The following is a 27961-nucleotide window of genomic DNA, read 5'->3' as shown; positions in this document are numbered from 1 at the left end:
TTATCATACACTTTTGTGACGCCATACCAATTTCGGTATATATAGACTTAACAAAATGGGCCCAAGAGCACCAAGGTCATAGCATGTGAATCTAAGTCATTCATGGCAAGTATAGATAGTTTTTCCAAACGGCGAAGAAACGGCGGCACAAAATGAGACTACACAAAACAAGCACTGACTTTAAACAGGTATTTATTGCACGAACATAAAATATACAGAGAGAAAAAGATGAATAAAGCCACTTGATAAACATTGATAAACTGGATGGACGGTGAGCTAGCGCAAGAACGACCACGCTTGATAATAGTGAATTATGCTTCAACGATCTGGCTCGTGCGCCCATCTGAATGTTTTCTTATGACGGTGACGTGAGGGAAATGTGGTGCGCGATTACGAAATCTGCATTTTAGTGCCATGTTGCTGCCTTGCTTTTGCCAGAAAATGCTGGCATGTCCTCTGAGGCTATCACTAAGGCAGCGTACAGTTTGTCTTGCGTAGGAGCGGCTGCAGATTGAAGGAATGCGATTAACTACTCTCTTGATGCAAGTAGTAACAGGCCTCTGGTGTTTCTTTTTGCATGCTTTCTTGGGCGGTTTATCTTGATTGAGCTTATTGATTGATATGTGAGATTTAACGTCCCAAAATTACTATATGATTATGAGAGACGCCGTAGTGGAAGGCTCCGGAAATTTAGACCACCTGGGGTTCTTTAACGTGCACCCAAATCTGAGTACACGGGCCTACAACATTTCCGCCTCCATCGGAAATGCAGCCGCCGCAGCCGGGATTCGAACCCGCGCCCTGCGGGTCAGCAGCCGAGTACCTTAGCCACTAGACCACCGCGGCGGGGCTTGATTGTGCTTCTGCAGAGGCTTTCAGCTTTTTTGAAGTCGAGAAGACAACTGACATTCGCGCCCTGCCTGCCTCCTCTTTAATCTGTGGGACACTCCACGCACCTAAGTAAAGACAGTGAGCTTCGATTTGTCAATCTGAGTGGACCTACGGACAACTCGAATCTGGCCGTGGCCATTTTGTACGCGAAAAAAATAATGTTTTTGATGGCAGCCAAGCACCCTAAAACAGTATTTCTAGTTAGTAGATGGGTTTAACACTGTTGCGTTCACTTGAGCAGTTATTTGGTTTTAACAATATTATTGGGTGTAATCACCATACACAGTAAGTAACTACCCCTATAACCGAATTTCGGCAAAGCCAAAATGCCACACTAGGTTTCCCGTCCAGTTCTACTTATTTTATTACGTATATTGAGCCCTGAATATTGAACATGACACATATAGTACAAGTCAGTTCTGCTTATCACTCTCATCAGTAGCAATGTTTCTGTGGCACATCTCTTAACAGCAAAAATGAATTGTATACATAAACTAGCGGAGGCACTTTTCTGCGTTGGTTGACTGATTATGAAAGTAACCACGGTTTTTAAGTATGTCTTGGCAATACGGATGGTACACCATTCTTCCCTTGCTCTCTCGTTTTCGGTATTGCTTGATACACTTGTGGTCAGGCCCAGCTTGTATTGACGAGTTCCAAACGAGAAGGTCATATATGTGTTTGTGACCTAGAAAAGAAAGTATTCATTTGGCATTTGAAGTACATCTGAAGAGAACATTACGAACACTCAGGTGTGCGAGAGTAAAACTCAGTAGAAGCCTTCTCAATGAAAAGAAAAATAAGGGATATAAACTCCCAATATTGCGACCACAAGCGTTGTGCGTTGTTCTCGTTAGGGCCTCACCTGCCTTAGGCAAGCTCTTTTGGTGCACGCTACCTATTTAAGAGCCGCAACAGCGCATTTGAATCGTACAGATGCGAGTGCTAGGACGCACTCTACCGGCAGCTGTGACAAAACGGCTCGCACGCATATATCTTAGTGCTGTGTTCTCTCCATTTTGTGTGTCGAGAAAAGACTCCACGAAAACCACTGCTTCACCAGGCGTGTCCGTCTTCCCTTACCACCGCGTTTAATAGAGTTACGGTAGACCGAATCCAAGAGAGTTAGACTGCACCCTTGCTTCGTATGAAGGTACAACTTCCTGCTATCGCGTTCCTTGTTTAACCATTGCGGCAAATTTCATCTTTAAATGTAATGAATTTCCTAGTGGACAGCAGGCACTCTGAGCGTTTCTACCTACGTATCCACCTGTATTTCTAGCCGCATACGTCTTAGTACTTTAGTGATCATCTACTTCACTTGGAGTAGACCAAAATTCGTATGGGAACAAAAGAGCGTGTGACGCACTTGTCTGACTGGTCATGACATGAATAACGTGAAAATATCATCACATACGCTGTGAAAGCATTATACCGCAAAGAAACGCCAGGTCACAAAACTGCGCAAAAGGCCCTATAGAGGCGAAATGTAGGTTAAACAAAAATTGTGGTTGCAGTGCTGGCTCTTCAATGTTAGGAACATTACGCGTGTGCCCTTGTGATAAAGGTGTCACGTAAGGTTCAAGTAAGTTGTAGCTGAGCGTAATTGACTGAAGATGGTTTCCATATTAGAACTTGTTAGGGGTACCATGGTAGCAAGCACAAGTGTTTTTTGTCCGCTTACTGATTCTCATGTTGGTAATACCCACGTTGCTGTTAGTCTCATAGCGCGACCGCATACAACAGGTTATATGAAGCAATACTGTTCAACGTATGTATACGTTGTCTCTTCACACGCTTCGCATAATATTTATTACAATGATACGCCGTATCTGCCAACATTTTGTAGAATGATCGCTGATATCTTGCCTTGTTACCTCCATAACAACTGATTATGTTCACACATGCGTCCAGAAAGTTCATCACTCTTCCTGTAAATGTTTTGATATGTATGGAGAGCAGCATTGGTTTGGAACTCACCACAGAACTTCGTCGTCACTTGAATAACTGCACAGGAGTACGCATGGCTTGCGTAGACAATATTTTCTTGCAAATAATAACCACCTAAGCCACCAAAAAAGCTCAGTTAGGAATTTTGGGCTTGCATATAAGAACCTGACGGCCTTAGTGGGGCGGATTTTTTATGTGCTATTTTGTGCTGCTATCAATGCGACGTTAGTTCCTCCTTTATGAGAACATGCGTGTATCCGTGGTTTTAGCGACCATAACGTCATTCATGCAACAATTCCTTGCAACATCTTAAAAAGCAAGAAATCTAAAAAGTTCTCGCGCTGTACGATAAAGCCGACTATTCCAGCATCAACCGTGAACTTTCTGTTTTTCACGAGAAACTTGCCCTTACATATTGGCACCATTCAACTGAGAGCAATTGGATACTATTCAAAACCGAAATGCGGCGTTTAATGAATCTTTACATCCCAACTATCACTATAAATAAAAAGCGCGTTCCCCCTGGTTTAACAAGATTTTAAAAGGCTTTATAGATAATAAAAAAACGATTCTTTCGAGTTGCTAAACGAACTGGTTCATCCTCGGCCTGGCAAAAGCATAATGAGGTCTTTAAAGAATACAACTCATTAAAAGCACGCGCCAAGCGGGACTACTATTCCACTACCATACCAAATATGCTGCAGTCTAACCCGTGGTGTTTTTGGAAAGCGATCAAGTCTGATAATAAAAGTGCCATTTCACTATGTGATAACAAGAGGACACTCATTGCTGATTCCGAAGTTCCCGACGCACTGAATCTAGCGTTTTGTTCAGTGTTCACAAAAGAAAGTACAGATGCATTACCACACTTTCCATATTTCTATTTTCCTCCAATGGAGGATATTGAATTCAGGGCAGAGGGCATTATCAAGGTCATTGACTCCCTGAAGTGCTATTTATCCTGCGGTATTGCCGGAATCAACGCGAAAGTACTAAAAAGTGCAAAATATGCGTGCAGTGCGATTATTTGCATTATTTTTCAGCACTCACTTGACACAGGTACAGTGCCAGATGACTGGAGGACAGGGAATGTCATTACAGACTTCAAAAAAAAAAATGACCGGTCTTCCCCTGGAAACTACCGTCCCATTTCCCTCACCAGCATATGCTCCAAGATGATGCAACACGTCATCTACTCTCAAGTTGCTCATTTCCTAAGCTCGGTGAACTTCTTTCATTCAAATCAACATGGTTTCAGGAAGGGTCACTCATGCGAATCTCAACTTTATCTATTCACTCATGGCATTCATTTAAACTTAGACAGTAACATTCCCACCGATGCTCTATTCTTAGATTTCGAAAAAGCTTTCGATAAGGTTCCTCATTCTCGTCTTTTGTTGAAATTGTCGCGCCTAAATATTCGTCCGCTTGTTCGCAATTGGATTGAGTGTTTCTTAACCAACCGGAAACAGTTCGTATACGCTAACAACTACACATCATCCACTTCACGCGTTCTGTCTGGCGTGCCTCAAGGCACTGTTCTAGGGCCGCTCCTCTTTCTAATCTACATAAATGACCTGCCATCTACTGTAACCTATGAAATACGTCTTTTTGCAGATGAATGCGTCGTGTACCGCCTTATCAATAACTCCTCCGACATTTGTACCCGTCAGGAAGACCTCCTCCGTATTCAAGACTGGTGTACCAAATGGCTCATGTCACTGAACACCAGTAAGACCGTGAACATTTCATTCAATGCACCCTCCGTGTATAAGTATAATAACTATGCAACTATGCACCCTCCGTGTATAAGTATAATAACAACATTATAGCTAATGTGCATTCCTTCAAGTACCTAGGACTTCACCTGTCTCAATACTTATCTTGGACAGATCATATAACCCAGATTATCAATTCAGTGATCAAAATGCTTGGTTACCCTCGCCGAAACCTTTTCATGGCTCAGTCACATGTAATATTACTTGCATACATAACGCTCGTGCGACCTAAACTTGAATATGCCTCTGATATCTTTGACCTCCACCAGTCTAGTCTCACTAAAGCTCTCCAATCAGTCCAGAACCGTTCCGCTAGATTTATCTTTACTGAGTATTCGTATCACGCAAGCGTTTCGTCTCTAACGTGTAAGCTGGAGCTTGTGCCCCTTTCCTCTCGTCGCCACATCTCACGCCTTTGCCTCTACCACAGATTTTTTCACACTATGCCTCATGACAGTATGTTGATTCAACTGACTCATCGTACATCCAGAACAAGCCACCTGAACGCAGTAATTTCACCCCGTACCCGCACCACTACATTCCATCAGTCGTTCTTCGTCAGAACTGCCCGAGACTGGAATGGCCTTCCAAAAGATGTTGCACTTGTTCGTGATACAGCGCGCTTCCGCTACACAATCGAACATACATAAATTGATGCCTTTGGACTTGTCTTTGTGAAATGGATTGTCTTATTTTATTGCCGTCATTTGTATCTAGATTTTTTTAAATTTTATTGATGTTTATTGTTATATTGTTTATTGTTTTCTCTTTACTTATGATGCCCACTCCTCATGTATTGTCCCTCGGGACCCTTGAGGTACCAATAAATAAATAAATAAATGAATAAATAAATAAATAAATAAATAAATAAAAATGAATTGTTGGAACGAGCTTCATGCTTGCTATCACTCAAGACACTCTAATGAAGTTTAATGACACAATTTAAAAGGTTGTAGCTCCCGCGTTTGAAAGATACCTATCGTAAAGGATGTGGCAATAATTGATTAAAATAGCAAATATTGTATTATTTTGCTTAGCACTGAAAGTTTCGGAAATAATTCGAATTAGTATGTATTTTTGGATCTTCTATGCGTAGCTTTTTGTTGAGCTAGTCGATTTCGAAGATGTACTCAGAGAGTGAGACATTTTAAAGCCATTGCCCACTGGATGCAGCACACAAAAGTATTCGAAAAGAAACAATGCGCAAATATCAAAGATTTAGGTGTTTCATGGGATGTATGGTGTCTCTGAGTTCACCGAGGCTATGTAAACTAACGTTACTAGAATTGATGTAAATAACATTTACGCAGCTCTCTAGCATACGATGGGACTGAAAAATGACTTTCCTAAACGCTGAAATTCCATTCGAGTCCAAATACCAGGTTACGAAAAAAATCCAACACTTTTCTTTGTGAGTTTACTTGACAATAGACACAATCACGTCTTCCTCAATAGTCACTCAGCCTTCGTGGCTCTTAAGGACGTAATATCGAAGCTTGCGCGAACCGCCGTAGGACCGTGCGTCACAGTAGTGTATTTCCGCGTCGGAAATTTCAGCCCGCTAGTCGGAACAAAAAGAAATGTTCTCTCGCTCGCATCGCCCGATGTTTAATATGCAAGCAATGAAGTACAAAAGCATACAAATACTCTACAATGTACGCACCTTGGTGCTAGCTCGTCATAAACGAAAATTCTAATTCGCAGCAATATGGCCTGTGCATTTACAGTGAAAATAAAATGAAACTCAAGTATAAGGTTGAAAACAATTGGTACACCAAACGCCAGGCGCTGACAGGAGGAGTGATGTAGTTAAGTATATCGGTATATTGTAGAGTTTGGTGTAGACATACACGAAAAATCGCAGTCTGAAATATTCGTAATGTTACATTTTATCTGTGCAGTTTTAAAAAGTAAGTGCTTGCTTTCAAACCACACCTGAAATATTTTTCTTAAATGTGTACGCAACGTAAACTTCATCGTCTCTTGTCTTAGGTGGTGCCTCCTAATTAATGAGGAATATTGAAAAAGATAGATTGCGGCAGTAATCACCCACTTTCTCCTTAGTGGCTAAGCTACAAATATATTTTATCGTAGCTGATTTATTGCTGCCATTCAACAATACCTGTGAGCATAGGTGTGCGCAGGGTTCGCCTAAAATGAAGGGGAGGGGGCAAAAGCTTGTTGCACCACCACTCTCCCTCCTATGTTAATGTATGCCCATGAGGGTGGCCTTGCACCACTCTTGCTCTCCCTTCCTGACCTCTCTAGTGCGCCCTCCTATGCTTCTAAGTTAATTTGTTTGGGAAGACTTCAAAGAAACCATTGCGTGCATTGCAGTACCTGGGGTTCGAACGGCCATGTGGTTTTTATGACGTTGATCAAACGTGCCAAGCATAGGGCTTGCCACCCTGCAGTAAATAAAAAAAGGCGATTTTATATTTTTTGTGTGTGCTCAAATTCGAACATTGCGTTACTTTTTTGAACCGTCGTAGAAATATTGCATGAAGGCAACTGTCTTCTTGTTAATTGTTTGCACGACTTGTACCTCACATTCCGCCTTGCCGCCACTGGTTGTGAAGAACGTCCATATGGGAAGTTTGGTCTGTAAAAACTGAAAGAAATAACCCTGCATATAGTCACTGGAAGCCGGATATATAGACACTAAGAACCAAAAAATTGGCTTTGTGGCGCCAAAAATAGGTTGACAAAATGGACTTTCAAGCTCCTGAAATCACGAATAAGGGCACAATAAACTGTAACCGAAATTGAAATTCTCTGAAGAAATAGGGGCAAGAGTATATTTTGCACAAATGAACGTTGCCCACGCAAACTGGATGAATTATATCACCGTGTACTATCAGTGTATAATATGACAAGATAATTATCTCATATTCTCACTCGCATGACTGCGGACAACATGAAATGCGTTTAGATATATTAGGCGTGTGTTTATTGTAGCACAACGAGGAAAAAGTAGTAAGTGGTCACAGATCGTGCAGGGAAGCGAAACAAGCCACACAGATAAACTGTTCACCTTTTCTGAAAGCAAGTTCACAGATATTACGAATATATTTGCGATATAAATATCAGCTTAATAGAACGGAATTCGAGTACATTACCACCAGTTCACGAGCTGTGGCTAGCACGAGCTGTCATGATGGAGAAATGAACAAATAAGTTACTTTGGAATGCCGCATTTAACGAAGTTAGCACCGAAACGAGACTGAGGTTCATACTGACGACAACACCATTGGTCTTCGCGCCGTCCTTGTCCAACATCAGGAATGCATGGCGCGAGTGATCACCTATGCCATTCTTTCCCTCGTTCTAATATAACTAATTTATTGTGAGGAACGAGTGCCTAGCAGTAGTATGTATCCCCATGAAATATACTTCTTACCGCTGTGGTAGTAACAGCTTACGAGGTGTGTTAATTAAAAAAGTATGCCACTTTATTATCTGTCCTTGATTGATTTGTGGGGTTTAACGTCCCAAAACCACCATATGATTATGAGAGACGCCGTAGTGGAGGGCTCCGGAAATTTTGACCACCTGGGGTTCTTTAACGTGCACCCAAATCTGAGTACACGGGCCTACAACATTTCCGCCTCCATCGGAAATGCAGCCGCCGCAGCCGGGAATCGAACCCGCGACCTGCGGGTCAGCAGCCGAGTACCTTAGCCACTAGACCACCGCGGCGGGGCTATTATTATTATCTGTCCTTCTGAACACCTAACGGATATCGCACAAGTGCGCTTGCATCAAGAGACCTTAAACGTTCGTGTGCATGTGCGAATTTTTCTCACTTGCTGATATTGTCAGCACCTAGGACGTGGTGTTTAAATGAGATTGTACGCAGCGCTCTTGTCATTTTTTTATTTCGAGGAAAATATTGGAGTAACTGGAACAGTGCCAATGCATAAGGATTTGTCAGAAAGTGGGCGACAGCCAGGTGGAAACAATTCAGAAGGTTCAGATGGCTTTCGGTAACGAAGGTAAAATCAGCACACAAATTAAGGAGTGGTCGAACCATTTTAAAGACAGCCGCACATCACCGGAGAGCGAGCCACGCTCCCGCCGGCCATCAACATGCCTAAATCACCAGGTCATTGTCGCTGTGAACGCTGTGGTGATGCATAAGAGACCACCATGGGAATACCCGAGAGACTGTGGAAATTTTTCTGCAGATGTCATCATAACAGATGATTTCATTATATTTAGAGTTGCGGTAAAACTTGGGCCGATGCTTGTCACGTTCGCCCAAAAGCAACTTCGTGTTGAAGTTTCGCAGGATATGCTGGATTCCGCAAACAGTGGCCCCAACTTCATTATCACTAGTGACGAGTCTCGGAAGTGCGTGTACGAGCAGGAAACCAAATAGCAGTCGTCGCAGAAGCAGCATTCACGTCACCAAGACCAAAGAAGGCCCGCGAAGTGCGCAGAAATGTCAAAGTGGCGCTCGTTGATTTCTTTGATTCCCACGGAGGGGTACACTTCGAATATGCTATGCAGCGTCGAAAACTCGCAAAAAATGCCATAGGGATGTCCTCTATCACCTACATGATGCTTTGCGGCGCAAAAAATGGAGATGTGGTAGCTGTGCGGCGCGAAAGACCGGAGTTGGGGTCAACAAGAAATCAATGCATCTTTTACAAGAATGCTCTTTTACATTCTGTACATTCGTCGTTGATTTAGACATTTTTTTGGGCAAAAACCAAGCTGCTGTAGCTCAACAGGCTCTTTACTCTCCTGATATGGGCCCATACAACTTTTTGCTGTTTCCAAAAACCAAGAGGTGATTTAAGAGAGTGCAATGTGAGACAAGAGAGGACACTATGGCTGTAACGACAACTGAACTCCGTTCTGAAAGGAGCGTTTCGGAATGCTTCCAACAATGGCTGGAACGCTGAGCGAAGTGTATGGTGTATGAAGAAGAATATTTTCGAACACTCCAGTTATGCCAGCTTCAGTCTTCGACCAAAAAATGAATGATTATCTAACAGACCTCGTAGTTCGTACTGATCCTCATTGGGTGTGATGATTACACAGTTTTCGAGGTCTATCTGGGCGGCTCGCAGCAAGAAGACGCCGGCTGCAAAACTCAGTGGTGACTTCGTTTAGAAATCTGGTGGCAAAAAAGAATATGATGATTCGTTGTCACGTTCACCAAACAAAACGTGTCTCCAGCTGTTGAAAAGCATAACACCTTCTTTGGGGTCTTCACTAAAACAGACAAGACCACACGAGTACGCGAGAACGCCAACATTTTCACAGTCATTGAAAATTTAGCTGGATGCAACACGCCTGCATTTCGACACATTTATCCAGTCCCTTAGAATGCTTGCAAAGTTGTATTGTATGCAGGAGATACTTGACTATATTGTTTTGCCAATGATGACGACCCCCCATCTGCTCAGATTAGCTGTTAACGAACCGTCACCAGAGTTTAAGAGGTGTTGTAATGACCCCACCTTGCTGCATGGCGAAAGTACCATGTAAAAAGGTAAACGCCCTGAGCCATAGACGACGGCTTTTATTGTGAACATTCAATTGGGGTGGCTATTCCGCTAGGGCAAGCTCTGCTCGTCGAATTATGTTTGGGGATAATTTGGGAAGAGGAACTCTGCTTATCCTAAGCAATTGAGGCATTGAGGAGATCACTGGCACCTGGTGACATTAATGTAGGTTGGGTTCCCCACACTGCTTCAGGCACTCGGTGGCCCTGTATACAACTTCTGTGCTATCTACGAACAAAGTTAAAGTGATAATGAAGAATGCGTGCCTGTTTGTTGAAACATGAAAGAAGTCGCCCTTAATAAGAACGTAACATTTTTTTGAGGCACAGGAATTGTCTCCGTGTTGAATGGGCTATTCGCAAAAGTTGAAAAAGTTGGCTGCCTTTTCTAACTAATGTCTAGTTAGACTGCTTATAAGTTATAAGTGCTTTTGTTCTGCTTGTGCCTAGCGTAGACGACTGACTGTTTAAATAACTGAAGCGATGGACAGCTTGCTGCACATTGCTTCAGTGGCTTACATGCACGACATTGCTGATACTCATATGGAGATCGCTGGTCGCTTTGGCACATTTTCTTTTAGGCGCCCCTAAATAACGTGTGTGCCTTTGCCTAATTAGTGCTTGAGAAGGGGCTGCCAGTGACGTGCTGAAAGTAACATACGTCTGAGTTCGTAAGATTTACTGACCATGTACTGATCTCAATGAGTGGCGGAAAATTCTACAGCGGCCACTGCCCTACATTCGTTTGTTATCGTTTGCGAGAACACCGTGACAATGAAGAAAAACTCAGGTTGTCCTCTAGCCATGCAGCATGACCAGTGTGAATGGCATGAATTTCAGGAAGTTGACCTGATTGCCAAAAACGAAAAAAAGTTAGTCCTGAAATAATGCGGTGTTTTCGATTAGGTAGTGCACGCTAGCATTAACGAGGCACGCGTCCATAATTTTTATAACCCAAACCAAGTGACCGGCGCAGCTCAACGGACATCTAGTGTGACAAGCTTACAAATGTAAACTAGGGGAAAGTTTCGAATGTTGATTGATTGACTTGTGGGGTTTAACGTCCTAAAACAACCATATGATTATGAGAGACGCCGTAGTGAAAGACTCCGGAAATTTCGACCGCCTGGGCTCCTTTAACGTGCACCCAAATCTGAGTACACGGGCCTAAAACACTTTCGCCTCCATCGGAAAAGCAGCCGCCACAGCCGCGATTTGATCCCTCGGCCTGCGCGTCAGCAGCCGAGTACCTCAGCCACTAGACCACCATGGCGGGGCACCCCTTGAGTAGTTGGGCCGACAGTGTGTTCGCACAGCTTCTTTTAGTTTTCTCTAAAAGGAACTTCCTTTCCTTTGTGCTGATTTAAAATGGCTTGCAGCCTTGCCTGTGTGATATGCACACTTAGCACAGGTATTTTTGTACATACAGTGTATCTAATATTTCAAATAAACATTTATTATAGTTATAGCACAGTTGCGTTATTGCTTTCTCAATTCTTGTCAATCTTATGGCACCCACATTGTGAAACACTCCAAACAGGAGTTACTCAAAATGCAGCAGTAATTGCAAGTGTTTGTTATATTTTTCAAACGAGCATTATGAAACATAATTGCAGCATAGTCTGCACCTTGACCGCTCTGGCAAATAGTCGGGAAGTTAGACACACTTTACATTGTTGCTCTGGGTCATACAAAACGTGGCCAGTTAGACCTGGATAATGTGACGTGTACCCAAAAAAACTGTCTTCTGAATGGCGCTCATCATTAATACACTTGAGTATAAATAAAGAACCAAGACTTTTGGGGTTTATTACAGTATCTACATTAGAAAGTAGCCTCAATAGTCACTTGAATCAATCCTGTTTCTCTCTTTTCAACTTTAAATAACACCAGCTTCTTTTCTGATGGATTTGGGAACTCAGAACATTGGTAATAAAATTGCTCCCGTAGCAGTGTTTTCGTAAGCATGTTTACAGCTTCACAGGCTTCTGTGATGCAGTTGTCACTGCAGTTCTCTACGCCCGTTTGCACTTCGGTTTTAATTGTATGTAATATGCTCACCACTAACGAGACAAGCGAAAAGGTTTTGTTGTTTTACGCTGTCGCACAACTCCTAAGCGTTCAGTCTCATTTCGTATAATTAATTCCAAAAACTTTTTCAGTGTAATATAGTCGATTTACGCGGCATATTTTCGTCATTCACAGCAAAAGGGCATTTGTACTTCTGTGGATTCGGAATGGTTGTAGTGCACTCTTGCAAGCTTCCATAGTTTCCAAATCTCGAAATGTGCTGCTAACATTTTGACTGCTGGAATAACTTTGTTTATTACCCAATTTATTGCTGCATTGGTTCTATTCGTGTTGTGTTTTTGCGGGAATGGGTGCACTGTGTGCATTTTTGTTGTGGAGGTTAATTTCTTGCGGAGTCTGTCGCCTTTGGGGAGTTAATTAAGCCTTATAATAAGTGTATATTCGAACTATAAAAAATTAAAGATCAAATATTTGTGAAATAATAAGGGAAACAAAAATTGTTAGTATCATAAAGTATTATTGCAAACAGCTTCTTATTGCCAAGGTGACATTATGGTTTTCCGTGAAAACTGGGAGACGAAAGAGTACGAAAGGTGCAAGCAAAAAAGATCAGCCTCAGCTTTCTGTGTATTGAGCTGATAATTTGTTTTGTAAGTTCCTACATTAAGTATAGCTTCAGATTGAATAATTAATTTTTTATGTTTTCTCAAGATATGAACACGAGTTGAGGGCTTGCATTCGTTAGGCATCGTTGCCTTCATGAACACGCTGCCAAAATATTATTGCAGGAGTCTGACTGCTACTATGTGATGGCAGCATTGATGCCTTCAGTTTACACCATAACAGTAGGGCTAGCGTACCACAATTTTTTTTAGTTTGTTACTTTATCTGTGCTTTTCTTTTTGCTTTTCCGTCACATTTTGAAAAGTCATTTGGTTTCACAAGTATTTTGAAGGTATCACATGAAGGTATTTGTATTCAGTACTCTCTTATCAAAAATGTTCTGTACTCTCTTATCAAAGGTTATACGGTTTATAGTGTTAAAACTGAAATTTCAGAGAAACATAAAATTATGTTTTGGGACTGCTTTACTAATCTTTACCTAAGAGCACCTTCTCCGCTAGAATTAACTTTCTTTTTGTTAAGTTGCCCAACTGTGCATGTTGATGACTGTTACAACTGCAAAGCATGGTGCATTTCTTGACGAGATATTCAGGTTTATGCTAAGTTTAATGAACTGTTCGAGTCGTAAGCTATTAAACTACATGGTAATTGTCTATGTGTGGATTACAGATTAAAATGACTTACAATTCTTTTCAAACAAACGATATTAGAGATGTTTTGAAAGCAGGAATAAATGTGCCAGTGACTTCATAGTTGTATTATGTGGCCACAAAGTGACAAACAGAATATCCAGCTGAGATATTTTTGTACTGTTTGCTTCGTGTAGTCAGGTTCATTGTGAACTAGAGAGAGGCAGCGCATGTGAAAATGAACGCAAGTCAAAGACAACTGAAGAGAGCAAAATTAGGACGCTGACACAAGTGCACTAAATCACCGAAGACGCAAGTTAACTTTTTTTCGTTTTACTTGTCATGAGCTTGAACTTCCTACTATATTTATATTGCATGTGTGGCGTCTGGTATTCAATCAGGGTGTGGTGAATATACAAACAAGATAAGTCTCAAGTGTTCAATCTAAGGATATACACTATAAAATATATATGGGAGAAATGTTTAAGCACTTGTCTTCATACACACCAAGGTAACCCTAATAATTTGTCAATTCGATTTTTTGATAGACCAAAGATATTTGCAGAGTTGTCTTCCCAAGTTTACATTTGCTTTTTACATTTTCTTCTTCATTCTTCCTCTTAGCTCTTTATCTAAACAAGAGGCACTTATGACACACCTTTTATTGTTCATGCATGAAAGTTGGTGCTTTGTGAATTAAAACATAAAAGCTGTGTGATTGGAAGCTAGAGACAGAGTTACCAACTGGAGGCGGTAATCTGACAGGCGTTGGGCTTCTGACCATGTCTGGTAATTTGGGCCCCAGTCGCGAACAGTTCGAGTGAATGTGCTTTCTCATATAGTGAACTGTGCGTTGTAGTGACCTGTCAATAAGCGTCAGCCACGCACTCAGATAGTGTGTGTATGACTGCATTTCAGCAGACTGCAGGTAATAATATTTCCACCAACAGAAAAGCACAAGCATGAAGCTATTTGCTGTGGTTATAAATTTACACAGAATACAAGAGGCTATACAGTATCAGCAGAACAATTAGATTGACGAAATCAAGCTTCATCAATTTCTAATTACCGCAACAGCATGACGCAAAGGTCGAACTTCACACTGAAAAGCGACAAAGGCGTTCTTGAAGTTTCTGCGAGCGACCCACATCGTTGAACAATTGCAACATTCTCGTGTGTGTGCGTTTCCGCTTCCCCGTTTCTCTTTCATCCTCTCTTCCTTACTTCACTGTCTCCTTTTCCTCTTGCCCAGTGAAAGGCACCAAAGCGAAATTCCGGTTAAACTCCCTGCCTCTCCGGATACCTTATTTCCCTCTCCACGATGAAAAAGGTGCCACAGTATTGTTCATTTGATGGGTGTTTTGCAACGTTGGCTGCATTACTGCACGATGCTACAATGAACAGTAAAAAGGCCATAAGTAATAACAACCCAGTCATGTGTTTATTTTATTACTGATCATTAGAATACAGTGCTTGACCTTATACAAACTATACCTGACTTTGTACACGGCAATGAAACTTTTCCCTTGGAAGTCTGACAGCATGTCATCGTCAGTGCCATGGAATGTTAAATGATTCTTGGAGGTGGCGCAGCTTCCTTTGCTGTATACGCTAACAATACTCAGTCAGTGAAGAAAAAAAAGCCAGGTGTTCAATAATTAAAAAATACAGAACACTTTCGATCTTGAATCAGTTATCCGTCATCGAGTTTATGGAGCCCGACCAGCAGGGGCATGCGCGGCTTAATAACTCCGAATGAAATGTGCTATGTTTAATATTGTGCTATGCAGTATGTCACACGATAAATTTGGGCAACGTTGACGTGTCTGACTCTGAGCGAATTCCTTGGATTGCTGATGCCGCCTATGACAAGAATAGTAGAATTGAACTTAATTAGCGAAAACACCGAAGAAAGACCATTCGCAACGCTTTTATCTAAAACTGCTTGGTGTGATGTAGGGGCAGCAACTAAAGCTGCGCTTCACATGTGTGAATTGCTCGCTCACATTTTATTCGCTTAGTTTATATTGCGTGCGCCTTGTTTTGTGCATAAACATTAAGGAGCACGCATTTAATGAACGTCTCATGCAACTGAAGTCCACAAGTTTTGACGAAAATTGCGTTACCTTTGCCATGTTGTATTTTTTGAGTCCGAAAATTTCGAGTTCACATTCGAATGCTGTGATGTAGACAGTGACCAGAAGCGCTGCACAAAACTGCTTCCCTCGCATGCTGCTGACTGAATCATTCTTTTTCTACGTACACTGGTTCTAAAACTGAAGCAGGTGTTCTGAAGATTACAATATGCCATTTGTAAAAAAAAGTGAACACCGGGAAAATCTCAATGCGCAGAACAGTTCACAGCATCCTTCAAAAATGCTCAGCGTCCTCACATTGTTATTGCCGATTGTTCAGGATAACATATTCTTGAGAAGAAATTCTCTGGGAAATATCGAGGCAGTCATCCCGGAGTATTTTTAGAACATTGAAGCTGTTTTAGCTGGGTGTCGAATTGAGTTACCCAAAAGTACTTGTAGTTCTTGTTGACCTTGACTAGTAGTTCATACCCACTATGGGGGATCAGCCAATCATTGAGTGGTCTTATAAAGTATTATTTGATTTTAAAATAAAGGAACCTAAAAGTGAGAGCCCCGCCGCGGTGGTCTAGTGGCTAAGGTACTCGGCTACTGACCCGCAGTGCGCGGGTTGGAATCCCGGCTGCGGCGGCTGCATTTTCGATGGAGGCGGAAATGTTGTAGGCCCGTGTGCTCAGATTTGGGTGCACGTTAAAGAACCCCAGGTGGTCGAAAGTTCCGGAGCCCTCCACTACGGCTTCTCTCATAATCATATGGTGGTTTTGGGACGTTAAACCTCACATATCAATCTAAAAGTGAGAACGTTACAAACTTTAGAACGAAATTCGGATGAACACTGATCTGTACCTGCAATAAAGTTTTTGTATTAGTAATAGATAGTAAGCTAGATTAAAACCTAACTTTAAAAAAGAGAAGTTACGCGTATGTCGTCACAGAAGAATAATAAGATTTGTTTGTTAGTCTTTTGGTTTCGTTCAGATAATTCCGCATGGCCTTGCAAACTTTCGTACTGGCAAACACAGAAGTAGAGGTTCCGAAGGACAGAATCATGGGCATGGATAAATTCATTTCAATAGCATGTAAAACGTTTCCTAACTTGGATCTACGAGCTGTAGTAAATCTCCTACATGTCAAAAAATTATTATTTATAGTTTCTGGCTTGCTACAGAGAGGGCCTATTGGAGAAAAATTCCGACCAGACCTGTGTTAGTAGAAATTTAGTTTCGGCACCCTACAGCGCAGCCTCGTAACTGTGACTTCTAGTTTACGTGTGTCACAAGACGATCGGCACCATAGATATAATAAGTGCTGATATTCTGTCAAACTATTGAGTGATGTTCCTGTGGAGATTTGCATAATGGTACGCCTGCAAAATGAGGCAGCTGTTATATAAGCGGATGACGAAAAACATTTTCAAGTTGGCCTTCTTATTGATGATTTCGCTAAAGAATTTTTCCTTTCATTTGAAAGCATCCCTTTATAACCCGGCACCGAAATTAATATAACGTTTCTGAAATGGGGAGGGGTTAATAATTCACGAAACGCTTTTATTATGTGCGATTCAGCACCAACAGAAAGTGCATCACAAAGAGGCAGAGATTGTGTAAATATAACAGCCGATGAAATTTTCGCGTTTAATTTGCGTAAGGCGAGTAGCACTGCCACAAATTCGGCCACAAAAATGGGTATGAAATCAGGTTGTCGGAGTGAATAGGACGAATTCGAGCTCGGGCTGAATATACAAACAGTTAAATTTCCGTCACACTGTGATGAATCTGTAGTAATAATCACACTTGCTTTGATGCTCTGATAGCGTTCTTACAATAGACCCACCGCGGTGGTCTAGTGGCTAAGGTATTCTGCTGCTGACCCGCAGGTCACGGGTTCGAATCCCGGCTGCGGCGGCTGCGTTTCCGATAGAGGCAGAAATGTTGTAGGCCCGTGTGCTCAGATTTGGGTGCACGTTAAAGAACCTCAGGTGGTCGAAATTTCCGGAGCCCTCCACTACGGCGTCTCTGATAATCATATGGGGGTTTTGGGACGTTAAACCCCACATATAAATCAATCAATCAATCAATCGTTCTTACAATAAATCATCTACAGTGTGATGGGGGAGTAACTTTGCATTATTAGGGAAAATGTCAAAGTGAATATCCATATGGGGTGAATTATCAGTACTCGACCTAATCTCGCAGATACGTATATTCCGCGTGTCCAGTGAACGTTGTACAAATATAATTTATGGGCTGTGAAATCGCGGTAATATAACACCAAAAGACCATTCCGGAGAGGATGGATAGATATGTGGGGTTTAACGTCGCAAAACCACGATGTGATTATGAGAGAGAAACGAGAAAGAAGGAAGGCAGGGAGGTTAACCAGATGCTAGTATCCAGTATGCTACCCTACAAAAAAATTATGAGAGACCACGTAGAGACGACGTATGATTATGAGAGACGACGTAGTGAAGGGCTCCTGTAATTCTGACCACCTTTAGTTATTTAACCTGCGCCCACATTTGAGCGCATGGGTCTAGAGCGTTTCCGCCTCCATCGGAAATGCAGCTGCCGCAGCCGGTATTCGATCCCTCGATCTGCGGGTCAGCAGCTGAGTACCTTAGCCAGTATACCACCGTGGTGGGGCACGATATGAATATTGTCTCCCACTGCTGGAGTGGTAACTCATAACTTCCTAAAAAACGTCGGAACAGGCAACATACAAAACATGCACGAAAGTGAAGGAACTCTTGATTCTAGGTATAAAGCGCAGTTAGAAACTGTTTTAAGTAGACCAAGGCATGAGCGTTACGATTCTACATTTGAAGGAATGAAAGACCGGATTTTGTAGGCTTGAGCACCAGAGAAAAGCGCGCATCCAAATTCCAGATTATAACGAACATACATTCGATATATCATTACTAAGGGATCTCTTCTCATGACTATTCGGTAGTTTCTTAACCTACGTAGCATGCGTAACAAGTTTAATCATCATAAACCGGTAGCCACTCTTTTTAGTCATCTTCTGCTTCACTCCAGAACACGTGCACTGATTTGTCTGGCGTGGCTTGTAGCGAACATTATGAGAGAGACCACGAGAACAGAAAAAAAGAAAGAAGCATAGAGGCAGAGAGAAATGAAAAAAGAGAAAAATGCACCCCCAAAAAGAACTTGTCATGAACCTGTAATTGGAGCCACCCATTTACGATTCGATGGTGAACGTTCTGACCACTCGGCTTTCCAGACATGCTAGCAGAGCATTGAACAAAGACATTATAGTATATTGTAGCAAGGTGGTGATGAAATCATGTCAGCGCAAGTAGGAGGGTTAAACAGGCGAGAAAGAGGGCACAGAAGAGGGTAGAGAGTAAGGCGCAGCACAAGAAATTGAGAAAGAGAAAATTGAGTAATAAAGGCAGAAAGGCAAAGAAAGATGAATATTTATGTATTAATTTATTTCTTTAGAAATACTGTAAACACTTTGTTGAGGGTCATTACAGGAAAGGTACGACACACTCTACAAACAAATTAGGGACATAACTATACATATCGCAATGATAAACCAGGTATACAGATGTACAAATCCGTTAAAGTTCCACATTCCAAACTGAACACACACCCTGATTCACTATGCAACAGATAACAATCACAATAATCTTTACAGTAAATTTTTACAACAATCTGTACAATACTCTTTCTGACCCTTATTTTTCCACCCCTGCACAGGTTAGCCAACAAGTTCTTCTATGTTAACCTCCCTGTCTCTTTCGTTCATTTATTTCTCTCTCATCTTCTCAATTTAATTGTGTCATGGGGTCTTTATTCATTAAAGAGGAGTCACATGATTGACAGACATGCCGCGCCACCTAATTCTACAAAGGCTGGTTTCCGAGAAGCAGCAGTCAATGTGAAGTGTTGTAGAGACTTTCAACCCTGATCCGGAATGACTTGGACTTCTGGACATGTGTGTTTGTTTAGCGGACTTTTGAAGATTCCTTGGACTGGCCCCGGCGTGGTGGACTAGGGGCTAAGGTACTCGGCTGCTGACCCACAGGTCGCGGGATTGAATCCCGGCTGCGGCAGCTGCATTTCCGATGGAGGCGGAAATGTAGGCCCGTGTGCTCAGATTCGGGTGCATGTTGAATAACCCTAGTTGGTCGAAATTTCCGGAGCCCTCCATTACGGCGTCTCTCATAATCATACGGTGGTTTTGGAACATTAACGACCACATATCAATCAGTCAAGTAATACAATATCTGATAACCTTTGATTGCATTATACTTCCATGTATGAAGAAAAAAAATCAGAGGCTTGGCCGAGTGGTAGAACATCCGCTTGCCACGCAAACTGTCCGACTTCGATCCCCACTCGGACCTAAACAACCCTGGTTCGCTCCTCACGCTCCTCCAGTATTTCTTATGATCATTTATTTTATTTTCATTAATCTTGAATTTTTGGTTAATGCATAGGATGACGATTTTTTGCTGACAAACAACGACGCCAACGGCGGCATTTCTGCGAAAGAAGCTCTCTAACGCCACCACGTTAAAATTGCGAGAACTTGCTAGAAGTCTGCCTCGGTCTCCCCATTTCGGACTCAGATATAATAAACTGGTTGTAAACAAGGCAGGGCATGTGGTGAACGCCGATATAAACTGCATGCAAGTTTTCACCCACCCGGCCAATGGTGGTCGCTTACGTATAGCACAGCTGCTACAGTATTAAGCCTTGCCAGAGATTGAAATCGCGCTTCAGCGCTTGGCGAGTTGGCATGATGCATTGTAACCTCATGCCAGGGCATAGGCCTTGGTTTCAAACGCTGGGGAGCATAATGAACAAGCGTGATTGATTATATTCTTTAATAGATGCGGCTTCCGCTGATATAATCGAGCAGCCAAACTTGGCTGAGCACATGGTGCACGAAACGATGGCATGTTTCATGTCTCGTGTCGTTCTGTTATTTACCGCCTTGATCGCATTGACCATCACTAGAAATGTTTTCTAGCCATATCTAAGAATTTCAAGCCATTACAAATTAATGTCGAGACAGACATAAAATCTGCATGGGAATGCATGCAGAAGCAAAAAAAATCTCAGGTGTTTGCTGTCTGTCTCAAGAGAACCCTGTTTGCTTTGCTTTGGAGATGGGCAATTTATTCAGTTGCATCAGAACTAATCACCCTTCGTCACCGATACTGGATGACTTTATTTATCCTAATGTATCATGGACTCTTGATATTCCTGCCATATTGTTCTGCACAAAGTTAAGAATTGCTTAACTTGTGTTCTTTATTTTTTTTCCTCGTGAGTTGTCCTTTTGAGTACCCGCGTATAAAACGAGAAGGCCAATACGGTGATCTGATCCTTACAATCCAATGTGGTCTTGCTTCTGACTTGTCTTACTTACCTGGAATAAGAGATAATCTGGGTAACTAACGGTAAATAATTTGGTCTTTTTATTGTCATCAAAATAAAAGTAATCGTGAAAAAGCGTATTAGAAAATATACCAGAGCCAATTTAATGCAATCAATTATGAGATGACTCATTATTACGACTATGTCTCAAGTGGCCTTTAAAGAGAAGCGTAATGTCTGACTGAATCTTTTCCTTAATAAAATTTGTGCTCCAATAAACCAGTGAATTCCACTGCTGATATTTCGTGCCATTCTGACTTCCAACAGTGCTCTAACCATCTAAGAGGATCCTGTAATAAAAAATGCAGGTTTGTCATGTTGCGCAGAATTTGTCATCAAGCACCCAGGGAAATAAGTATGAAGTAGCAAATGTAACGGTCCTGTAACTTGTCTATGTAATTGTTCTAAAACAAACGAAGGCGAAGTATTTTAGCACCTAAAGCAGCACATTTTATGTCCATGTTAACCGATAATCCACGAACGTTCTGGAAAGAAATTAATTTTAAACATAATTTTAACAACTATTGACAGAAAAAGAAGTGGGATGAAACGAACGCTAACAAAGCAGTAAAAAGAGTGTGCAAGCATAACAATGTGAATAATAGCATATCGAGGGCTGGGCGAAGTTGGTGGCGGTGAGGTGAAGGCAGAGGGTACAACATGGAGCCTTCTAAAGTATAGTATAGCAAGGAATGGCAAATGAAGTGAGTATGATGGCAAAACAGGATGGGTGAAGCGGAAAAGAAAAAGGAGAGTGATGTTACTGAGTATGCTGTTCAGTGTTCGCACCACTAGAGCTAGCAGCGCCGATTAAGTTTAACTTGATTTAAAGAGGTTATTTTGCAGATATGGCGGTGTCGATGTGATTTGATGTGAGCGAAAAGTAATCAACTTTTCTGTGACCAAAAACGGAGAAAGATCCGCGTCTGAGTAAACATGCGTGGCAAACAGGTTCCCCGCCAAATAGCCATGAGAATCGTTGCAACTCCATGAAGAAAATACAGCTATATGACTGCCATTTAGTCGAAGACGTCTGTTTGACGCATCATATATTGCGCAGCAGAAGCATTGAATCGCTTCAGGCACCAAAACATGTGTGATTTCAGCAACGAGTGGGTACTTTAAAAACCCACACATTAGAGATTGCTGAGATATACTTAATTATCATCAGCAGCAGAACCAGTAAACAGCTGCGTAAGTTCGGGCGTTGCTGTTCAAACGCCTATTGAGCCCTTCGCTGATTCCCACAGGAAATGTATACGACGTAGCGGGCATTTCACAACTGTGCTTGATATGCATTCAATGACACTTTGAAATGGCCACTGTCACGTGCACAGTAACACGCTTCTGTACTAAGGCATACACAGAGAACTGAAACAGGCTAGCAGTTCAGAAGGCTTTGCGAACAAGGCCCGATTACACTATTGTGATCTAATTCTTGAGGTAAAGCTGAATCGTGTTCTGTATTTTTTGTCTTCGCAATAAAGCACCTCTCGGCTATTGGATCGGCTTTCATAGAAACAAGAAGTGATAAAAAATTCACGAACAATTTTTTTATATGATATTATGTGTTTCCTCATTGCGTCTTTTGTGATGAGGTAGCGAATTTGGTCCACATGGTGTGGACATGTCCAAGTCAGAACGATGGTTCTCACACTTTAGAATCCTGGTAGGCCCTGCTCTGCAGTTCAGATCCCAACGTCCAGCGCGACATTATCAGTCAAGCCCTTGCTGCTGCCGCGTCCCAAGGGATTCCAGCCGACAGCTAGGGGCGACAGGCCGTGCCTGAACATTTGACTGACTTTTAGGGGCGAAGCTTTTTATGGCGTGGCTTGGGCGTCCCTCGTACCTAACCACCAGTGGCACATACCCGAAATAGGTATAACACTTGACCTCCAAGGTGGTGCCAGTGAGAGATTTCTTCTGTGCGTTGTTTAACAATAAAAAATAGTGCTCAATGTACATGCCAATGGCTGCTAATGGGGAATGAGAGACATGAGCATTCGGCTTTTAGTCAACGCGCACGCTGCGATCCCCATTAGCAGCCATTGGCATGTACATTGAGCACTATCGGACAAGAAAGGGATGCTACATTATACTCGCTGGGTGTAACCTCCTTAGCTTTAGAAAGGTTTAGCGAGCGTTGAGCCGCAGTGCCATGAATACAATGAACTTGTATATACCATGAATGAACTCAAGGTGGTTAAAAATGAGGAGTAGATACGAAGCGCAAGCCGTAAGAAAGTAAAAGCCGAATTCGCCTGTCTCTCATTTCTCATTAGCAGCCATTGGCATGTAAATTGAGCCCTATCTGACAGGGAAAGGTTGCTACGTTATACTCGCTGGGCGTAACCTCCTTGGTTTTCGAAAGGTTTAGCGAGCGTTTGGTCGCAGTGCCATGAATACAGTGAACTAGAATATACCATGAACTCGAGGTGGTTAAAGGTGGGAAGTGGACCCAAAGCGCAGGCCGTAAGAAAGTGTGCGTGTGCCACATCTCGTTTAGTCCTTGGAATGTCCGCTGGATGGCGGTGCTTCTATATGGGGAATATATGATAAAAAAGATGTGAGATGGTGGGACTTGGAGTGTTGAATAGATGAACGAACGGACACACAAACAGATGCATGGATGGATGCATGAACGGACGCAGGGGCGGATGCATGAAAGAACGCAGGGACGGGCGCACAAACAGACGCATGGACGGTCACACAGACGGACGCATGGACGGACGAATGCTTCGCCCCACTCTCCATCATTCACTCCGTGGATATGCTGCCATTTTTTAATAAAGTTTTCTCCCTCTCTCTCTCTCTCTCTCATTGCGTCGAACAAAGAGTTGAGTAAGAAGGTTTTGTAGAGGAAAGCCAGTACATGCTTCGTCATTACCATTGGTTACAAAGGCCTATAACCTTTTTTGACCTTTCATGGAGCTTACCCTTTGGGGTAAGCAGGCTTTGTTTATTTTTTTACACGGTAAATCAGCTAATTCAGTAAAACGTTTACAAGATGCGAGTCATCATTTTTTTGTTCTGTTGTACCAAACTTTAGGCGCGAACAACGTAGAGAATTCGCGCTCGTGTCGAATTATTTAAACGGGAATTTCTGACAAAAATAACTGCCATACTATAGCTATGATTCCAGAATTATATAGTGCTTTCAATTTACCTCGATGTACGTTTTCCTGCATATTGATAGAGGCTGGCAAACACACTGGCAATTCAAACTCCACATGAGTACTTTTGCGTGGACGAGACTCCTGAAAATTGTGAGATTTACAATAGCGCTGTGCACGGGCCTTATTCCCATGCCCTAGCCCGGCCCGCGCCCACTTACTGTGTCGAAGACCTGCCCGAACTTGACGTGAAAGCGCTGCGAGCCTGCCCTGCCCGGCCGAACCAACAAGGACAAAGACTCGGGCCCTGCCCGGTTTGGCCCGACATTATGACAGCTTTCTGCGTACCCAGTTAAGACATTGTTTTACAATACAGTGACATTTATTTAAACATATCAAAGTAAAACATAAGCAAATGACGCATGACAGTCGCGGAGAAGGCTTTACGTGGTGAAAAAGAATTCCCACACAACTTTTATATTTCGGGTCTGTTTCGCGCTTCGCACCTTGCCATTCTGGTGAAGAAAACAACTAAGTAGCCCGAGTGCAACCAGGGTGCGAGATGAGAAAGCTTTGGCATACTCTAGTCAAGCCTATACGGTTTTGGCTGGGGTCGACCATTCGGGCAACTCAGATTCCGTGCGCACGTTTATTCTACGCTCATAAAAGTGGGTAAGAATACGCTATGAATTCGTTCCACAGACAGAAAGAAAGAAAAAGGAAAGAAATGAATAACGTGCTAGTGCATAATTTTATATGATCAAGCAGCCAATGGGAGTTTTTAAAGAAAAAAAAGCATTCATTCCTACTGAAAGTTTAGAGTGATTTCCAAGCGTGCATTTTATGTATGAAGCGTTCTTTTTTGTTCTAAAAGAGCCAAATGCACTTTAAATAAAACTGAGAAAAACGCACTTTTTTTCTAATGACAATATGGTTGGGCCTGCTCAAACAACGTTTTGTCAGTATGTTCCCTCCCTTAAGAACCACAAATTAATATTTTGGCTTAAATATGTATAGCCAAATATCCCCAGTATCGCGGAGCAAAGTTTGTATTTGGCTCATATGGATTGAGAAATTTTGTTTGCACATGAATTAGCTTATAAAACAGGTGTAAAATGGTTCGAATGTATTGTACAACAATATTTTGCAATGAATTGACATCATATTTGTGCTTCCGTCGTTGCCGTGCATCGACGCGCAATGGCAATTACTAGACTAGAAGAGCGAGTGGTTGTTCGTGGCAAAAGGCCCTCCATTCTGGACTGTCAGCAGTGTTTTCTAGTTCCTGGCATCTATTGAAGGCCTTGAAAAGTGTTCTAGTTAGTTTTATGCCATGCAATTTCTGGTCACTTCTTCTTCTTTATAGAATAGATTAGCACCCAACATCTTCTTATCATGCCTACTTTATTTCAAGTATACCATGTTGGGGTGAACCGAGGACAACATATTATTGCCTTACAGTGGAAAAAAATCACTGAGATGCAAAAAGAAGTAGGCAAGTCACCCTCTTACTTTTTACAATCGAGTTTCTTTCATTGAACATTCTGTCCTTCAGTAAATGGCAACTCGGGCTGGAAAACCTAATTGTGGAACGCCAACGTGATAACGAAGCAACTTAGACACGAATGAAGCATTTTGTGTTAGGCCGTGTTGGTTTTTCTGATAGTGTTTGTTAGCACAGTGCTGGTTTAATGAATGTGGTTCACTTTGATTGAAACAGTTGGAGTACATGGTTCATTTTGGATTAGAAACTGTCATTTTGAGATCATGGTACAATAAGGAATTGCCATATTTTGATTTTAACTTTTCCAGAAATTAAAAATACTTGGGCATGCTTTACATTCCAATGAAATTTAGCCTAGTTTCAATTTCTACCTTTGGCTCTTTTAGAAAAAAAAACGCCTCACATATCACAGGCAATTGGAATTTTATACTATGCTGAACTTTATTTTCGCCGATGTTCCTTCTTATCCTCATGATTCAACCACTGCTGTAGTGCATATATCACTTAAGGTGCAGGATGTTGTTACACAGCGGCCCATATATAACCTTTCCTCTAGGGGCATGCTTCGCGAACTGTTCCACGCATTTAGGGTGAGGTACTTGCTTTACCCACGTATCCCAAAGCCGCAAGTCGAAGTAGGGTTCCCAACCTGCAAAGGCGCAACAAATTGTTTGTATTGTGACGCGACAGATTGCGCAACATTTTAAAGCACCAATAACATTGCGTTGCGAGCACACTTGGGGCGCAGGTCACTATTCAGTTGAGTTCCCAAAATTTATGATGAAGTGCGAACACATGAAGATGAACATTTAGTAAGAACGAGCATGTATTTATTGAACACCCACAGTACATAAGTACTTTGGCCCTCTCCATGAAGGTATTTATGAGTCTGGGATCAAACTTTTTATATAAATGTGCATTTATTATTTATCATGTCCGATATGATTATATTTTATGCTAGCAAACAGTTTTTTCTTTCTTTGACGTGCTTTAATGACAACGGATATTTTCTAAACTACGCACTGCAATTAGCGGACAAATTTTTCTAGATGCTCTGTAGGAATACGCACAGATTTTTGAAAATATTTTATACGCCTGCGTGTAGTCCATGCAATCATGCTTGCGAGGAAAATTAGTTGGTTGTTTTCGTTATACTTATTACTCACCAAAACGTTCTTGTGAAACCTTTATTACGGCGCAGAAGTGGCGCTTGTTCATATATACCATCTTCTCCTCGGAAATAAACATGCCTTCTGGAAAACGACATCCGACCAAATATAGTCTTTGATTCAGGTGAAACTAGCTTAAATTGTGATTGCGTTATGGTATGTAGCAGACGCATTTGTCTACATCAGACGTATAGTTCTAGCTTAGGTAATTCTAATGATATCTTTGTAATTTGGAATGGCCATTGAGGCGATAGTCTATGTTCTGAATCACTTATACCTACTGTTTAAGCAACTGCGAAATCTACAATTACGTCCGGAATTCTCAACGCCAGTGTTCGGCCTTGATGAAAGCACTTTGTAAAGAGAACTACTTCATCCAAAACTTTTGTTTCCTTGACTCTAAAGTTCAGTTATCTTCCAGTGAGTACAGGTTGTACATTGGGAATAATAAGCTGATTTAAAGAAACTACTTAATATACAATGACTAGGCCAAATAAATAATTCTCAAGGTCCCTTACGCATTCATCTCAAACGACTCCAGGGTGAAAGTCCTCGTTTTCTTCTCACCAGACGCATTGAACCTGATGCACAAAACCGACAGCTATCTTAACTTTAATCAGTTCTGCACGTAGCATGGTTTATATCTGCGTACAGTGTGGGAGATATTGCAGGCTTTCTCCGTCAATACGGTGACCAACCTACGCAAATGTGGCGATCACTTACGTCAATATGGCAATCAACGCGTTCAATAAAATAGTGTTTCTCATGAATGGAAGGTACTGTCGGGTTAACGAAAACACCTAATTTCAAAATGGTACAGACTTCGCAAAATACCCGCTACTCTGGAAGGAGATATACAGCGATAGTGCTACGGCGCTGACTCGAAGGCTCCCATGGCTGTGAAGTGGCTTGAACGAGCCATTGCGCGCAAACGTACTCTGCACATTGTGACGGTTGACCCCTTTGAATAACGCTCTAGCACGGCATACTCCGTGACGTTTAGACAAGAGACACAAACCAGTATCGCAGCGCCTACTTTAACAACGTTGCGTTTCAAGTCCCTTTTCTCGCGACGTGTTTTCCATGCGCCGACCATCTTCAATCTCATGATATCATGACACCAAAATTTTTATACAGTGTGATGGTGTTAAAAATTACATTATCATACGAAAACGTATTGCCTAAAGAAGTGCATAGCTTGTGTTATGAATAGCCACAAAATTTCCTTCTTGCTGGCCAAGCCATCTGAA

The 27961-nt window shown here is 42.0% G+C and overlaps 1 protein-coding gene across 1 annotated transcript; it reads right to left on the bottom strand.

Moving 5' to 3' along the window:
* Positions 1-172: 172 nt before the first annotated feature.
* On the bottom strand, positions 173-15660 carry LOC119167320 (uncharacterized). Its single transcript, XM_037418790.2, has 5 exons — positions 15545-15660; positions 7094-7230; positions 6960-7027; positions 2872-2955; positions 173-1579 (listed from the first exon to the last, which is right to left on the bottom strand). Exons 1-5 carry the CDS (start codon positions 15647-15649, stop codon positions 1386-1388), a joined length of 588 nt encoding a protein of 195 aa, XP_037274687.2. The 5' UTR covers positions 15650-15660; the 3' UTR covers positions 173-1385.
* Positions 15661-27961: the final 12301 nt, after the last annotated feature.

This window comes from Rhipicephalus microplus, chromosome 6 (genome assembly GCF_043290135.1).
Source record: "Rhipicephalus microplus isolate Deutch F79 chromosome 6, USDA_Rmic, whole genome shotgun sequence".
In the NCBI taxonomy this organism is placed as follows: Eukaryota; Metazoa; Arthropoda; class Arachnida; order Ixodida; family Ixodidae; genus Rhipicephalus; species Rhipicephalus microplus.
This window is presented reverse-complemented; position numbering and strand designations above follow the sequence as displayed.

Bases quoted from the DNA above. Each gene is read 5' to 3' on its own strand.
- LOC119167320 (XM_037418790.2), bottom strand. From the start codon at position 15,649: ATGCGAGGGAAGCAGTTTTGTGCAGCGCTTCTGGTCACTGTCTACATC. The intron at 7,231-15,544 runs GTAACGCAATTT...TATTTCTTTCAG, and splicing joins AAAAATACAACATGGCAAAG to TTTTTACAGACCAAACTTCC. The intron at 2,956-6,959 runs GTACTGCAATGC...TTGGTGGCTTAG, and splicing joins CATGGCCGTTCGAACCCCAG to GTGGTTATTATTTGCAAGAA.